This window comes from Panicum hallii, chromosome 5 (assembly GCF_002211085.1).
Source record: "Panicum hallii strain FIL2 chromosome 5, PHallii_v3.1, whole genome shotgun sequence".
NCBI lineage: Eukaryota > Viridiplantae > Streptophyta > Magnoliopsida > Poales > Poaceae > Panicum > Panicum hallii.
The window spans coordinates 9,516,425-9,532,386 of record NC_038046.1 but is presented as its reverse complement, the minus strand read 5'-3'; the positions used below and the strand labels follow the sequence as shown (position 1 = coordinate 9,532,386).

Below are 15,962 nucleotides of genomic sequence, written 5' to 3'. Positions count from 1 at the left end.
AACTCAATTCAAGGTGGGAGGGCCCGTTCGTCGTCAAGCAGGTCACACGGCCAGGGTCGTATCGACTACAATGCCCCGAGGGCCAGGACATCCCAAATTCCTGGAACGTCCAACACCTGCGTAAGTTCTACCCATAAGCAAATACCTGGCGATATCCGAATTCCTCAGGGGCTTGGAAGATCTCCTTTCTTCGATGCATATTGGAGGCTATGAGCCACAATATTCGGGTTGAACATTCATTCTCCGGCGCACGACAGCCACGGCCACGAACCAACACTCGTGTAGACTGGCCGCTCGTCGTGAATAAAGTTGTGACTACATTCACAACTTATCGACTTTACTTTTTGTCGAACCATCTGCTCCGGCTAAAACTCCTCGATATATCGAGTTCCGCCGCGACCTTGGGTGGTCGCACGCGACCGAAGTCGCACTTTGTCCAACTCAGTTGATCCGCTCGACTGGCTCAAAACAGCACGTTGGACAGGCTCGCATGAAGAGCTACCTCGACTACATCCTGAGTGGCGGCACTCAGAACAGTCATGTTTTTGCCAAAAGAATGGCCAAAACGCGGCAACGACCGCACCTGCTCCTAACAAGCCCGATCTGTCCGCCCGGGTCTTACACAGCTTACGGAGCACGCTCATAAGCAGGAGCGATTTTCGACTACACTCAGAGTCGCCGCACTCGAGCTAGTCCTAATTTTTTGCCCTACGCACGGCAATCCCGCGACGATGCTCGCGTTCCTTCCTAACGAGTTTAGGCCTACAATTTCGGGTTGTGGGCCACTTGTTAGACGAGTTCCTACACGGAGCTACGGCTACCTTCAGGGTCGTTGCACCCCGGGGTAGTGTCTACTACTTGCGCCTTGTAAGCCTGGACATTCGCTCAGCATAGGCACACACACACACAAGTAGAGACATCGACATAAACATATTGGATCGCCTCCTGGTTGCAGTCATATGATTTCTTCAAGTCGCCACGGAGGGTGAGCACTCCACCGAGTCCTGGCATCTTAAGAAGCAGATAAACATAGTGCGGCACTGCCATGAACTTAGCTAGTGCCGGACGACCCAATATTGCATGGTAAGAGGAATCAAAAGTAGCCACCTCAAACTTGATGAACTCGGTACGATAGTTCTCCCGTGTGCCAAAGGTGACTGGGAGGACCACCGTGCCAAGCGGATGCGCCGCATTACCTGGGACGATCCCGTAAAAGGGAGACTTGCTGGGCACCAGCATATCCTTGAAATCCAGGCCCATCTTCTTCAAAGTACTGACGAAGATGAGATTGAGCCCGCTTCCGCCATCGATGAGGACCTTGGTAAGCTTGACCTCTGCCACCACAGGATCCAGGACCAATGGGAACTTACCGGGCTCCGAGAAGCTCGTCCACTGATCGTCGCGAGAGAACGAGATGGGGACCTCCGACCAACGGAGCGGCCGTGGTACCGCCGGCTCGACGGACAAGATCTCCCGAAGAAGCAGCTTCTGGTCCCTCCTGGAACCGAAATCCTCATCACCACCGAAGATAACGTTGACGACCTTCGAGGCATCCTGAAACTTCGGATTACGCCCCTGGTCATCGTGATCGTCATCCTCGGGTTCTTTGTCAGCAGGCTTCTTATTCTTCTTTCCACCACCGGTGTTGCTGAACGTCCTCCGAAGGTGGTAGCAGTCAATGGCGGCATGGCTGGCGCCCGGATGCCATGGGCACTTCTTCTGCAGGAGTTTCTCGAATTCCTCCTGCGTCGTCGACTTCTTGCCCCGCGAAGGACGATCGATAGCCGCGATGACATCATCTGGCTTTCGTTTCCGGGGTGGCCCGGAAAAGTCCCGCTGGCCTTTGTCGCTGCGGTTGTCGTTTGGGCGCCGCAGATTGCTATCATGGCGCCGCGGGAACCGCTCCCGCATCTTCTCCTCCTGCTCGGACCAATCGTGCATCATATCACGAAGGCCCGCAACGGTCTTCGGCCTGTTCCGCCCGAAATCTCTGTATATGCTCGGGTCGGTGATGCCGTTGTAAAAGCAGTCGATGATGTCCTCTTTCGAGATGTTCGCGATGGTGGCGCGGACGTCGAAGAAGCGACGCGTGTAGGACCGTACAAGCTCGTTACGTTCCTGCTTGCACTGGGCAAGATCGTGTCGAGTACCTGCACGGGTAATTGCTCCCTGGAAATTATCGATGAAGACCTTCTTAAGTCGTTCCCAGGAGTCGATTGTGTTGTTGCCGAGGCTCTCCAGCCAAGTGAGCGGCGCAGGGTCCAAAGCCATCGGGAAGTAGACGACTTTGGTGATATTTGAGCCCCCCGCGACGTCAATGGCCGTGGAGTAGCAACGAAGCCACTGCTGGGGAGCCTGCTTGCCGTCGTACTTGGTGATGCCGATCGGCTTGAAGCCCTCCGGGTACTTGTAGCTGCTGAAACGAGCGGAAAAAGCAGGAAATCGATCGCTACAGTCAGTACCTTCATTCTCGACTTCTTCACGGGTCTTGCGCCTGGAAGAAATCACGGTGCGCGCATCGCGGCCTTCATTGATGTGTTGGCGCAGATCCTCCGAGAGAGTCGATGATGGGCTTGTCGTGGCTGACCCCCTTGCGGTGGCTGCTGCCTCCCGCCAGGGGTCTAGCTCCCGCAAGCGTTGTCGTTGCTGGGTTGACGTCGAGGACGGCCGCCAGCCGTTCGGCTGTGGGTCTGACTTCGACTCTCGCCCACGCGCTCCTCCCTGATGGTAGGCGCCGGGTTGTGTTGATCCAACTGGATCCAAGCCCTCTGCGCGTACAAGAGTGCTTGACGTACCTCCGGGTCATGGCTGCGCTCGAGGATGGCCGTAACCCTGGCGATGTTGGCCACCGGAGTCCGAAACCCCCGTTCGCTGACGGCGGCGAACTCAGGATCAAGCTCGCGATGCATAGATCGCCTACGCTCGTTGGCCCTCCTCCGCCGGATTGTGCGGGCCCTGTTTCTGGCCCTCCGCGCTTCACGATCGGCGTCGTTCTCGTCACCAACATTGGCCGTGATCTCATCCTCGGAGATCGCTTCAAAATTGTTGATGAGAAAATCCCCACCGTCCTCGCCTTCTTCGGCCATCAGCACCTGGCGGGAGGAAAGCTCATGAGAACCTTCGTCGACTAGTTCAGTCGTCCCCTCCGCCGCGGTGGCCAACGGCCTGCCTTCCTGAAAAGGCAAGGGCTCGAGGTGAGCCACGAGTCGACCCTCTGCCTCGAGTGGTTTGGGGAGCGTTACGCCCCTCCAGTGCACCACGTGCCCCCCCGGCAAGGAGGTGACCACCAGATCACCGGTACCGGAACAACCCGAAGCCCCCCGACACGCGGTGGCTTCAAGTTTTCCGATCTGGAATAACAAGTCCAGGTCCTTCTCAAACATGGAGAAGGATCCAAAGGCGTCGGCCTCCTGAAGACCAGTGGCCGATTCGCACAAACCGAGCTGAGATCGGCTAAGCAAATCCCTAGGTTGGAACAAGTCCAAACCAGGGAGAGTTGCCGCAACACCAGAAGAAGTCGAGGCTGAAGCGGACTCCACCTTGACCTGTGCTGCGGGAGCGTGGAGCGGCAAGTTGTCGAGGTCGTCGACAAACTTGTCGAGGTCGCTGCGGAAATCCGTAGCGGAGGTCTTTGGCTTCATGTCGATGAGGAATCGCCGGAAACTGCCCGCACCATCTGCGATGCAGACCCATGAACCAAAAACAAACGTCGTGCCCTGAGAGGGAACCGACCTGACGAATCTGAACGAAGCCATCGAGCTCGCCGGTGGATCTTCGACGCGCTCCCCTATCTGGCGCGCCAGCTGTCGGTGTTTAACCGGCTGCCCACCGTGGGATATACCCAAGGTGGTAAGTTTTGGGTGAGGGGACGCCGAGATCAGGAACTCAAAGGTGCAAGGAACACAAGACTTAGACAGGTTCGGGCCGCACGGAGCGTAACACCCTACGTCCTGTATGGTTTGTATTGCCTTATGTATAGAATGACCTAATGATCTTCTGTTTTGAGGGGGTCCCTGACCTCCCTTATATATCCGAGAGGCCAGGGTTATAAAGATGCTAACCAACCTTTGCCGAGGGATCCTACCAGAACATGTCTCGGATAGATCCTCTCCGCGTTGGTTAGCTCTATCTCCTATTTAAACGGGATAAATAAAAGATAAACAAATGAATAAGAGATAAGATGAACTTAATCTCTTAAACCTCCGTAGACTACGCTACATGCCCAGCCCGGTAGCCCCGGGTCTGACAGACGGTCCGCCCATGGGGGGCGGACGGTCCGCCGTTATCCCGGATGAGCTCTAACAGAGCCGTTTTTGGCTCTGTTGGTGGTCCAAAATGAACTGCGGACCGTCCGGTCCTTGGGGGCGGACGGTCCGCCTCCTACTGAAAATTCTGGGACAGAAACACTACGGTTTCTGTGTGTGCTCACTTTTTGAATTGCGGACAGTCCGGCCATGGGGAGCGGACAGTCCGCCGGTCACTTCCAAATTTAGTCAGAGACGTTTGCAAATCGGTTGGTTCGAAGTTTTGCACCGCGGACAGTCCGCCCCAGGGGCGCGGATAGTCCGCCCGGGGCTCTAACGGTCGACTCTGACACATAATAATTGCAGTTCTAGCCGTTGGTTTTGAATGGCAGACGGTCCGGTTTCTGTGAGGCGGATAGTCCGCGAATCTCTGTTTTCACGAGATTTGAGTGTAACGGCTAGTTTGGGGCCTCCTCTATAAATAGAGGGTGTGGCCGGCCATTTGAGGGTGCTGAGCACCTTGGGGACTTGGTGTCCATGTGTGAGAGTGATTGAGAGCCCTTTACTCACTCTAACTTGATAGTGATCATCCGATTGAGTGAGAGAGCGATTCTAGTGCGATTGCTTTGAGAGATTGCATCGAGTGGCACAAGGTGATCATGTTGCAAGCCGGTGTGCTTGTTACTCTTGGAGGTTGCCACCTCCTAGACGGCTTGGTGGGAAGAGGCTCCGTTGAAGCACGCAAGAAGATTGTGTGGTGCTCCGGAGAAGAGATTGTGAGGGGTATTGTGCTCACCCCGCGGGAGCCGCGAAGAGCAACTCTAGTTGAGCGAGACGTGAAGAGCAACAAGTGGTTCATCCGGATCATGTGCTAGAGCTCGGTGTGAGCACTCCACGTGGGAGAGTGTGACTTGAGAGTCACCGCTAGCAAGAGGATCGGCGGCAACGTTGGAGCTTGTCTCAACGGGGATTAGCTTGGTGGCAACCATGTGAACCTCGGGATAAAAATCACCGTGTCAATCTTGTCTACTCTTCTTGGTGGTTTGCATTCTCCAAATCACAACCCTTGTATTTACATTCATATATATCTTGTGCTTGTGTAGTTGCTCTCTAGTGTTTAGTTAGTTTGTGTAGCTTGCTAATCATCTTCTTACTTGTGTAGCTAGAAGTAGAGATCATAGTGTAACTAGTTAGCTTGTGTAGTTTAATTAGTTGCTCTTGCTTAGATTGCGTAGCTAAGCAAGTTGAGCTCTTGAGTTTGTATTGTGTATCCTTGTCCTTGAGCATCTAATGAGCTAAGGTTTAGCTTTGTGTTATTGCCCATTAGAATTGTGTAGGAGCTCCCCTTGTTTGTGAAGTACTAGTACTTAGACTTGTGTGGCTTGGCATTAGAATTGTTAGGAGAGCTCTTACTAGCTTGGCACTCCATTTGCTTTGTGTAGGATCTTTTTGGAAGTGCCTTAGAGTCATAGTTAGAGGGGTCAAGTCTTGACTAAGCGAATAGTTTCAATTCCGCATAAGTTTCGGTTAGCCGGCGCAATTAGTTTTAGAAAGGACTATTCACCCCCCCTCTAGTCCGCCATCTCAATCCTACACCTGTAGATGCCTTCGTGAATCTCTTGCAGTATCTCTTTGCACTCCTCCGTGCAAACACACTTCATAAGTATGTGTGGCGCTGATCCACGCTTGTACAGGTTACCCCCGACTAGAATGTACCCTTTACTGCATCTTAGGATGCGAGTAGCTTCGGTGCTTTTTAGGTCGACGCCGGGGATAGTTTGTGCTCCTGGATGTAGTCGATGAAGGCCACCCTCCGATCGGCCTCGATCATCAAGACCTCTCGGTCGGATTCCTTTGGACCCTGAGTGATAGAACTTGAGTCTGGTGCCTTGATGGGCGGGTGATGCAACTCGTGAATGAAAACTTCCGGTGGGACGTTAGCTCGATCAGAACCCAGTTTGGAGAGCACATCCAGGTCCACATTATTGTCGTGAATCACATGGTGGATTTCCAACCCCGAGAACTTGTTCTCAAGCTTGCGTATCTCCATAACATACGCGTCCATGGTGTCCTTGTTGAAGTTCCACTCCTTGTTGACTTGTTGGACCACCAGTAAGGAGTCGTCGTAGACAAGTAGTCGCTTGATGCCCAGAGAGATTGTCAGGCGTAGCCCGTGCAATAATTCCTCGTACTCGGCTTCGTTGTTAGAGACCTCGAATAGTATTTGGAACACGTACTTGAGTTGTTCTCCTCTTGGATTGATGAAAAGTACCCCCACTCCACCGCCACTAAGCTTGAGTGAGCCATCAAAGTACATGACCCAATGTTCTGGCTGGTTGGCTGGGGTTCCACTTGGTTTTCTCGTCATTACGCAATGAAATCGACTAGTGCCTATGACTTGATGGCCGTCCGGGGCTTGAAGTCGAGGGTGAGGACTCCCAACTCCATGGTCCACAGGAAGATGCATCCGGTGGCGTCCCGATTATGGAGAATATCCGCCAATGGGAAGTCGGATACCACCAAGATGTTGTATGCGTCGAAATAATGGCGAAGCTTTCTGGAGGTGATGAGTATACCTTAGAGTAGTTTTTGAATTGTTCGGTGAACCTTGGAATCACAAAAGACTTCGCTAATGAAGTAGACTGGTCGCTGCACCCCAAAGGCGTGGCTTTCCTCCTATCGTTACACCACAATTGTTGTACTGACGACGTGAGCAGTCGCAATGATGTAGAGTAGCAGGTTCTCGCCTGGTTGGAGAGCCGTCAGGATAGGGGGCGACTGCAAATGGTGCTTGAGATCTTGCACTACCTGCTTTGCCTCCTCAGTCCACTGGAACTTGTCGTGGCGCTTGAGCAATTTGAAGAAGTGTAGTCCCCGTTCTCCAAGTCCTCCAAGGGGGTGATAAATACTGTTTTGATCTGATCTTTCTTCTTAAGAGCTATCTAATGGTAACCCGAGTAGCAGTCGAGGAAGGAGAGTGGGACACAGCCAGCCGTAGAGTCGATGACTTGGTCGATGCGTGGTAGCGCGAAGGGGTCCTTCGGGCAGTGTTTATTGAGATAAGTATAATCCACACACATTATCCATTTATTATTATTCTTTTTCAAGACTAGTACAAGGTTGGCTAACCACTCGGGTGGTACACTTTTTTAATAAAACCAGCCGTGAGTAATTTTGCTAGCTCTTTCTTGATGGCCTCCCTCTTGTCGGGGGCGAAACGTCATAGTCGTTGCTTCTTCGGGGTGGCTTTAGGGTCAACTTTTAGGCAATGCTCAATCAACTCCTTGGGCACCCTGGCATATCTGCTGGTTTCCACGCGAATATACGCGGTTAGCCCTAACGAAGCTGACGAGCGCGCTTGTCTATTTGTCAGCGAAGCCACCCCCGATCAAATCAGTCTTGGACGCATCGTCTTCTTGCAGCTAGATGGTCTTGATGCCGACGTCGCTGGGGTTAGGTTTAACTCTCGACTGGCTAGGCCACTGGTTGGAGATATTCATCTCTGAATCGGTCAGCTTCTGCATGGCCGTGAGTACTTTTACAGATGGCTCTATCACGCGTGACGTCGTGGCGTACTCGATCGCTTCCCGGTCGCAGTCGTATGAGTTCTTCAGATCGCCGTGGAGTGTGAGTACGCCTGTCTTGCTTGGCATTTTAAGTAGCAGGTAGACGTAGTGGAGCACGGCCATGAACTTAGCTAGTGCCGGTCTGTTAAGGATGGCATGATATGACGAGTCAAATCCGCCACCTCGAACTTGATGTACTCGGTGCGGTAGTTATCTTTCATCCCAAAGGTGACTGGCAGGACCACTGATCCGGAACAATGGCGTAGAAAGGAGCTCTGCTACGGGTGAGCATCTTAGAGATGTCCAGCCCCATCTTCTTCAGAATACTCGCGAAAAACACGTTGAGCCCGCTCCCGCCATCGATGAGTACTCGGCTTAGCTGTGAGCCCGCCATGACAGGATCTAGAACGAGCGGGAATTTTGTCCGTCTCGGAGAAACTGGTCCATTGATCGTTCCTAAAGAAGGAGATCAGAACCTCGCTGTATCTCAGACCTTTGCGTGGCCAGCTCTACAGAGAGGATTTCGCGCAGGGTCAACTTCTGCGCACGCTTGGAGGGGAATCCGCCGTCTCCGCCGAAGATAATGTGTCAACCACCACTTAGATCAACATGTGAGCCAAATTTTTTTAAATTTAATTTACTCTATTTCATAGGGGCTTCAAGTATTTTTTATTGTTTGTGTAAATTGTTTCTTGACTGCTATGGATATGGACCACTAGCTGAATGGGCATTTGATTGCAAGCTTTTGAGCATTTTGCTGGAGGCTGAAATCATGAGTTTTATCATGGAGCTTTACAATTGATAGTGTTTGCGGAAAAGTAAAACTTATACGTTGGACGCATGAAAAAAGAAGGTTAGTTATTTTTTCCACATAGCTATACTATAGCTATACTATGCATATATATCGATATATTTTCTAATAGATATTCAGTTCTGTTGGAAGGCTAAAATTTGTTTAAAATAACTTGTTGCCTTTTATTTCCTTCATGTTCAGTATCTGCAGGTGTATGAATGTAGTGCATCTATGCAGGGCTGCTACAGGCAGCCGGCCTGCAGCTCGCACACGTGCTCGGGCAAGGGACCAAAGTAACACGGCACGGGGACACATGGTGATAGCATGCAGCAAAGCATGACGGACGGTCCGGCCAGGGATGCACGCTGGTGACCAGTGATGCACCGCGGTGGCCAAAGGCCCATTGAGTGTTTGTAATATAAGCTGGTGAATGTTCATTGGGTTTCTGAAGTAAGCACTGAAATGCATAAATTTTTTCATGTTTGCAATGATGGACGTGATTTCATATCTGGAATTGTATTATGCTCCAAAACTTCTCCGGCTCGGCTGGTTATTTGTTTACCATATTAATTGTATCATCTTAATACTATATGTTTTAGGTGGCCTTTAGGAGTTATAAGACAATACAAAACAAAACACCTAAAAATTGCATGAAGCTTTTGCAAGACCCTAATAATTTAGAAGTGCGCTTAAGCTATTGAATTTAGATTTAGTGTGAATAATGCGCTTAGATAAATTATGTGATTTTTTATTTATTAGAATTTCTAAAAAATACATCGTTCCCTTATGTGTATCTTTGTACAATTACAATTATTGTTTACTATAATTTTTAATATAAATTAGTTATTTATGAAGTTTTTAGAAAATAAGCGAGTGCCGCACGAGCACTCTACTAGTTGTTTAGAGGTAGCAGAACAATCCTACCAACACACATTTTAAACTGATGACCACTGCAATATGGTTTAAGCCTTAGGGAAAAGGTCACCTATATGCCAATTTTTTTTTTTGCGCAAAAAAAGTGACAAATTTTCTAGCGTCTGATAACTAACGGTTTTCAATTCCTATAGGATAAAAGACGATGTTTTATGTGTCATTTTTAAGCTCAACGAGGTACGTATATGGGAGTTAATGACCAATGTTAGAGGTTATGCTACTGATATACTATGATAATGGCCTATTGCAAGGAAGTAGATGTAGCAGGGTCACGTGGCCCTAGAAAAAAAACAAGAAGAAAATAAAGAAGAAGCAGGATCATAATTCTGGTTCTGGCTTCCTAGCTATGAAGTGTAGAAACTTTGTGAAACAAAGAAGTACGTGGGTTGTTACGGCACATACGCACTGTAAAATGTGGATAGAGCAAAGGTGAAGGGCGGGGAAGCGAACCCATGGGCACTGGAAATCCTGAAAGTCTGCTCTGACGTTGGATGGACACTGAAACGAGAAGCCCGCTGCTTCTCTTCTTCTAGGCCAAAATTTGGGCTGAGCATGGATGGAGCAGCCCAGCAGGCAGGGCCGCTCCCGTGCGTGCTTCGGGCCTTGAGGATCTGCCTACATTCTGCTCAGTTTGGTCTGACGCGATATCCACTCAGCAAGCAAAGAGGCTATCCGGAGATGGCGACGCCCCTGACGTTGATGGATTTATTGCTCACTCGAGTTATCTCAAAAACAAGAGATTGATTCAATCATCAACATCTACGTAGACTGAATGATACCAACATGTTCCTGATGCGATTCGAGCTTGGCATCAGTCGCATCGGATCCATGCATATCTCCCAAGTCCCAACACCTCGACTGGACAGTTGGTCATTCCATCGTATAACAACGCCGCCTATTCTTTTCTCGTAGTTTTATGTCCATGCTAGCAGCATATGTACAGATATATATCAGGAATTGATCGAATGATTATTCGATCATTAGGTAACTAACTCATCGAGATCAGGCGAACATGGACACACACACACACACAATCGCTACACGTAACACACGCGGAGAGACGCCACCAGTAATCTTCAGACGAACTCGTCCTCCATCTCCTGCATGGACCTGCCGGCGGAGGCGATCTGGCGGTTGGACGTCATCTTCTCGGCGACCATGAGGCCCTTGTAGCTCCGTAGCTCCGCCCACTTCTCCTTCTCCAGCCTCTCCATCTCCTCCTTCCGCTTCTGCACGCGAGTTCGTCCATTGTTACACGCCATGGCCGCGCCAGATGTCAGCAAGATTTATAAAATTTGCATGAAAACATGCAGCTCCAGGAGGAGATGATGCAGACATTAGCTGATACCTTCTCTTTCAGTTGCATCTTCCTCTCGGCCTTCTCCGCCGCGTTTGATGCCTCTTTCTCGGCTGTTGCATACAGAGGGTAGAAAGATTAAGGTGCCGCGCCATCACGGTTCACGTGTTGCAAGTGTATGCACGCACCTTTCAGGTCTGGTCGGCGTTCTACCCGGGTCTTATTCAACCTGTTGATGATCTCGTTGACACGCTTCTCGACTGTCAGCACACGGACCTGTCAATCATCAGTAGATAGCTACTGTGAATTACTCCCCGCTAATTCATATACTAGGTCAGCCAGCTGACATAAGGAAAAATAATCAGTTTAGATTCAGTTCCATGATAACATGATTATAATTAGAAACAGAGAAAACGAAAACGAGATCATGGTTAGCAAGCAAGGAAAACAGAGGACATGGTTTCTCACTTTCAGGATTGCTCATTATTGTCAGGTGTCAGTATCCGCAACCGCAATGATACCAGACTAGAGACCAGCTACAGGCACAAGATAATCTAAAGACCTCCAAAAAGGATTCATATCTTTCCAACCAATATGATAGCTAATCCTAAAGGAAAAAAATCCAAAATGCTTTTTTCAGTGTGATGTATAATGGAAAAGGTTGGATGCAATAATGCAAGGCACGCGGCAATTTGAACATGATTAAAATGCTACAACCAGACCAAGTGGTCCGTCCAGGTACCCTTTCGCAGCACTGAGGTGTTTCCTCACCTTTTCCCTTTACAATATTATTAACGGTTTCTTTTCAAATGGAGATGAACCCCCAACTTCAACTAGCAAGGCCCTAACGTTTTATTAGTCCAGTGGATTAAAAAATGTAGCAAAGGTAAACACTCATGTTTACTGAGGCTAACTGAGCTTTGCTGACTAACGCAAAATAAGCTGGCAACACTACTAACTAGTTCATGCATATACAGATACAAAGTTCATGCCGGATGCAATCTCATTGAAAGAATGCACATTTGTTTTGGGCCTCAGTAGTGCTGCTTTGTCTAGCAATTTGTATTAAATGTTATTTACATAAATATGACTTTATACTAAATAATATTTTAATGCTGGATCTAGTAATACCAAGTTTAGATTATTATTAATCTGCTTTACCCTTTACAAATTGAGATTGTCAAAGCTGAAAAGACCTAACTAGCCCAAGAAGTCATAAAAGCCATTGTTAGTATATATATTTTACCGGGCAAAGTAGTAGCAATTTACATGCTCAAAAAAGAATCATGAACATTTTAACAAGGTGATTGATCAGGCATTTCGTGGGAACAGTACTGACTGATTACCATCCGTGGGTTGTGGAAGCCAACTTGGCCGACATCCATGGATGGGGCCTTCTTGAGATTAGACCAGGGCGTGTAGACCACCTCAACGTTGTTCATCTTGTTCCCTGCACAAGACGCACATGCAGAACCGCGACCATCACCCAATTGTTGTCACGTTTCCGTGCCATGATCACAAATCACATCGGCCAAAAATCAATACGCGCAGAGATATAATTCAGGTGGTCCCGTGCAGCGCCAATAATACAGGAGAAAGAAAAGGTCATTGCTGCTGCTGCTGCAGGAAGAGAGAGAGAGATCGATAGGTCGGGGGCAAAAAAAAAAAAAGATTCCTGCCGCAACATGCGATGTGGAGCTGAAGCTTTGTGGGGCAGGGCGAATGCCCGACAGGTCACACCATCTTCTATTTTGATTCTCCCGTGCGCAGCATAATTGGAGATGCAGGTAGTTAACTACACTTGCGTGCTAATTGTTCTTAGCTAGGAAACCTACTACGCCCATAAATCATGACAGCGAAAAACTGTTCTACGACACGTTTGGTTATTTCTTGTTTCATTTTTTTTGTCTTTTTATATACAAAAAATTTAAATACACGAATCGAAGTAAACAAACACAAAACTTTGAAACCATGAATTAGGCGCCATCGTTGCGCTAAATGGGAGGAAACACAGGATGCTTAAACAAACGCTGCAAAAAAATAGGGGACGTACCCTGGATGGAATGAGCCTTTACGAGCTGCGCGCAGTCCTCCAATAGGCCCTCGCTGATGGTGTCTATCGTCTCGCCTTTCTTGAGCCTCAAATAGACGTGCGCCGAGGATACCTTGTCCACATGGAACCTGCAGGGCCACACGCCACCAGCGCATAGATTACAACTCCTCATCGTCAACCCATACGTTAATCCTGTTTGGTTATGCGATCAAGATGAGTAATTTCATCGATCAACGTACTAAGCAAGCAAGCCTACGCTGCACGAGGCGAGGTCCCCCTGCAGGCAAGCTAGAATCATACCAAAGATTCTAGATTCACACAGCCAGCAGTGAGCGAACAAAAAAGACTTGTACAAGCGACAGAGCGCGGCCAGGCGAGATGACGATGGACAATTGGACATGGACGTCCAACTGGCTGCGCAGCTGCGGTTTTTTGGTCGTATCTTGGTAGGCTGGTAGTTGCCTAGTTGGGGACTTGGGGAAGGCGTCGGGATGGGACGTCCACGCCAGCCTCGTCAAGGCCGAGTCACGCGTCAATCCGCTCCCGCCGCTCGCTCGCCGTAACTCGCTGCCGCTGGGGCTTTAAACTTCGCCGCGACACGGCACATGCTCGCCGCCGGCGGCGCTGGTTCCCGTCTGCGTCTGCCCTTCCGCTACGCACGCGCCGTAGCGCAATGCCGCTACGTACGGGAAACCGAATTCCAACGAGACCACGCAGAGCACGCGCCCCGGAACCATGGATCGCCATGGCTGAGCGCGGGGCGCAGAAACCAGAGGAGGCCGGGATGGAATGATGGAGAGCGACGAGCGGCGGCGACGTACCAAACGTCCTCGGGGAGGCCGTACTTGATGAGCTCCTCGTTCTCGTACTTGTCGGCGCCCATGTAGATGGTGTAGTCGCCGGCGTCCGGCCGCGCCTTGAAGTAGAGCACCATCACGCTAAGCTCTGCTGCTCCTTCAGAGTTCAGACCTCCTCTTCCTCTCTATTTCCTACCTACCGTCTCTGAACTCAACGGCTACTACGGTGTGTATATTCAGGTGTCCCTCTGTCGGCGGCAAAGCAGCTCAGGCAGGAGGAACCAGGAAGGGGAAGGACAACGGGCAGACGGGGGGGGGCGGAAGGCCGGTGCGGCAACGAAACAGGCGACGGGGAGGCGGGGGCGGGTATTTAACGGCGTCGGGCCGGACCGGGTCTCGTGGTTCTTCGCCGTCCGCCCCCGAAGGGGTTGGGCAGCCACGTGGAACCACGATGGATCCGATTAAAAAATTCCAAGTGGGGCCCACGCGGGGGCCCTTATCCCTTCGAGCGCCGGTTTTCCTCACTGCTTCCTTTCCTCTCCACTCTCGCTTTCTTTAATCCTCCTCCTCCTCGGCACGGCAGCACCAGCTTGTGGAAGGCAGAGAGCCCCTGGTAATCTCGCCTGACCTGGGCCTGACATGGCAAGGGGGTTGCCGGGTTGGGGATTGATACGGGGCCTGTTTAGATCAGGCTATAAAGGTAAATTTTTTTTTGCAAAAACGGCGTTTTTATCTTTACGCATCTAAACGGACCGACGTATTTTTTTTTTAAATTTGGGCCCTGTAGACGTAAAATTTTTTTCGACGGAATCTTGCCAATTGAAGTACTAAATGAAGTCTATTTACAAAACTTTTTGCACAGATGAGTTGTAAATCGCGAGACGAATCTAATGATGCTAATTAATTCATAATTAAGCAATAATTAGCGGATTGTTACTGTAGCATCGCTGTTGCAAAACATGGATTAAGTAGGCTTATTAGATTCGTCTCGCAATTTACAGCCCATCCATGCAAAAAGTTTTGTAAATAGACTTCATTTAGTACTTCAAATTGACAAGATTCGTTCGAAAATTTTGCGTTTACGGTTTTTTTGCGTTTACGGGGTGGGAGCCGTAAACTTTTACACCCCCTATTTTGCGTGTACATCTTTTTGCGTTTACAGGTCATCTAAACAGGCCCATGCTACCCGAGTTGACCTGCATCGTTTCCGTGTAACGGCCTCGTCGGTCGCGTCGTCGAAGCGGGCGGGTCGTTCGCGACAGCGACGCCGGCTTCTCTCCACCCAGCGGTCATTTCCGGGCAAACCAGGGCCCACTTTCTTCCTCCCTCGGCAACGGCCAAACCCAACTGGGCGTGCTTCTTCCGCCCACCAGTGACCAGTCAGTCCCCTCACCGAGTCACTGTGGTTTCATAATCTCGATCTCTTGCGCCGCGCACTTGCGCTGCCTTTTGCCAGTTTGCCAGGGCACAAAGTGAGAAGCGACCACAGTGTCACGGTGACAGTGGACGCGAGGTGACCGCTGCTACCGCCCGTCCGTTTCCTTCGTGCCGTGCGTGGCCACTGCCCCCGTGCGCCGCGCTTGCCATGCTGCGACTGCGAGCCTTGCCTGCAAAGTGAGAGCAAAGCGCGAGGGATGAAGCCGTGAGGTGACAGGAGTTTATTCGCCCAGACGGAGGGGACTGGGATGGCCAACGATCCCACGAGGATGGGTGTGCGGCCGAAAGACGCAGGTGGAAAGCGGGGGCCCCGACGCGCGGACCGAGGTGAGGCGAGCGGCCCCCGGCCACGGGAAGCCGGATGGGGTCGGGGGGCAGCGCTTCGGCGCCACGGAACGTGACGCGGCGCCGGTCGGGGCGGCCCTCCGACGCGGCAGCGCCGACGACTACGAGCGGCTGGGATACCCCCGCCTAGGCGCACGCGATTCGCCCTATCCGTTCTCCTCGGCCTTTCGGCACTTCGGTCGCAGTATTTTTGGATCGGCGATCCAAAGGTGTACTCTGGAGTCCGGACTGGATGACCATAAAATTGGAGCCTCCATGGGAAAAAAGGCTGGTGCAAGGACGGCCTATCAGGTTATCTGGTACGAGTAGTGGCCAAATTGGCCCTTAAATAAGAGCGGCCGAATCGGGGAGATCATAAGAGTAGGTTGGGGGGCGGCGGCCGGGGGCGGGGGGCGGGGCGCGAGGGATGGGGTTGACGGGACGAAAAGGGGGCGGATGGCACGCATCACCCAGCAGATGAGGCACGCGAAATGGTAGGAAAATGGGTAAAGAGGATA

The 15,962-nt window shown here is 50.7% G+C and overlaps 1 protein-coding gene across 1 annotated transcript; it reads right to left on the bottom strand.

Moving 5' to 3' along the window:
* Nucleotides 1-10,409: 10,409 nt before the first annotated feature.
* On the bottom strand, nucleotides 10,410-14,017 carry LOC112895261 (coiled-coil domain-containing protein 25-like). Its single transcript, XM_025963207.1, has 6 exons — nucleotides 13,708-14,017; nucleotides 12,887-13,014; nucleotides 12,180-12,283; nucleotides 11,022-11,109; nucleotides 10,885-10,946; nucleotides 10,410-10,765 (listed from the first exon to the last, which is right to left on the bottom strand). The coding sequence occupies exons 1-6, from the start codon at nucleotides 13,818-13,820 to the stop codon at nucleotides 10,613-10,615; spliced, it is 648 nt and encodes a 215-aa protein (XP_025818992.1). The 5' UTR covers nucleotides 13,821-14,017; the 3' UTR covers nucleotides 10,410-10,612.
* Nucleotides 14,018-15,962: the final 1,945 nt, after the last annotated feature.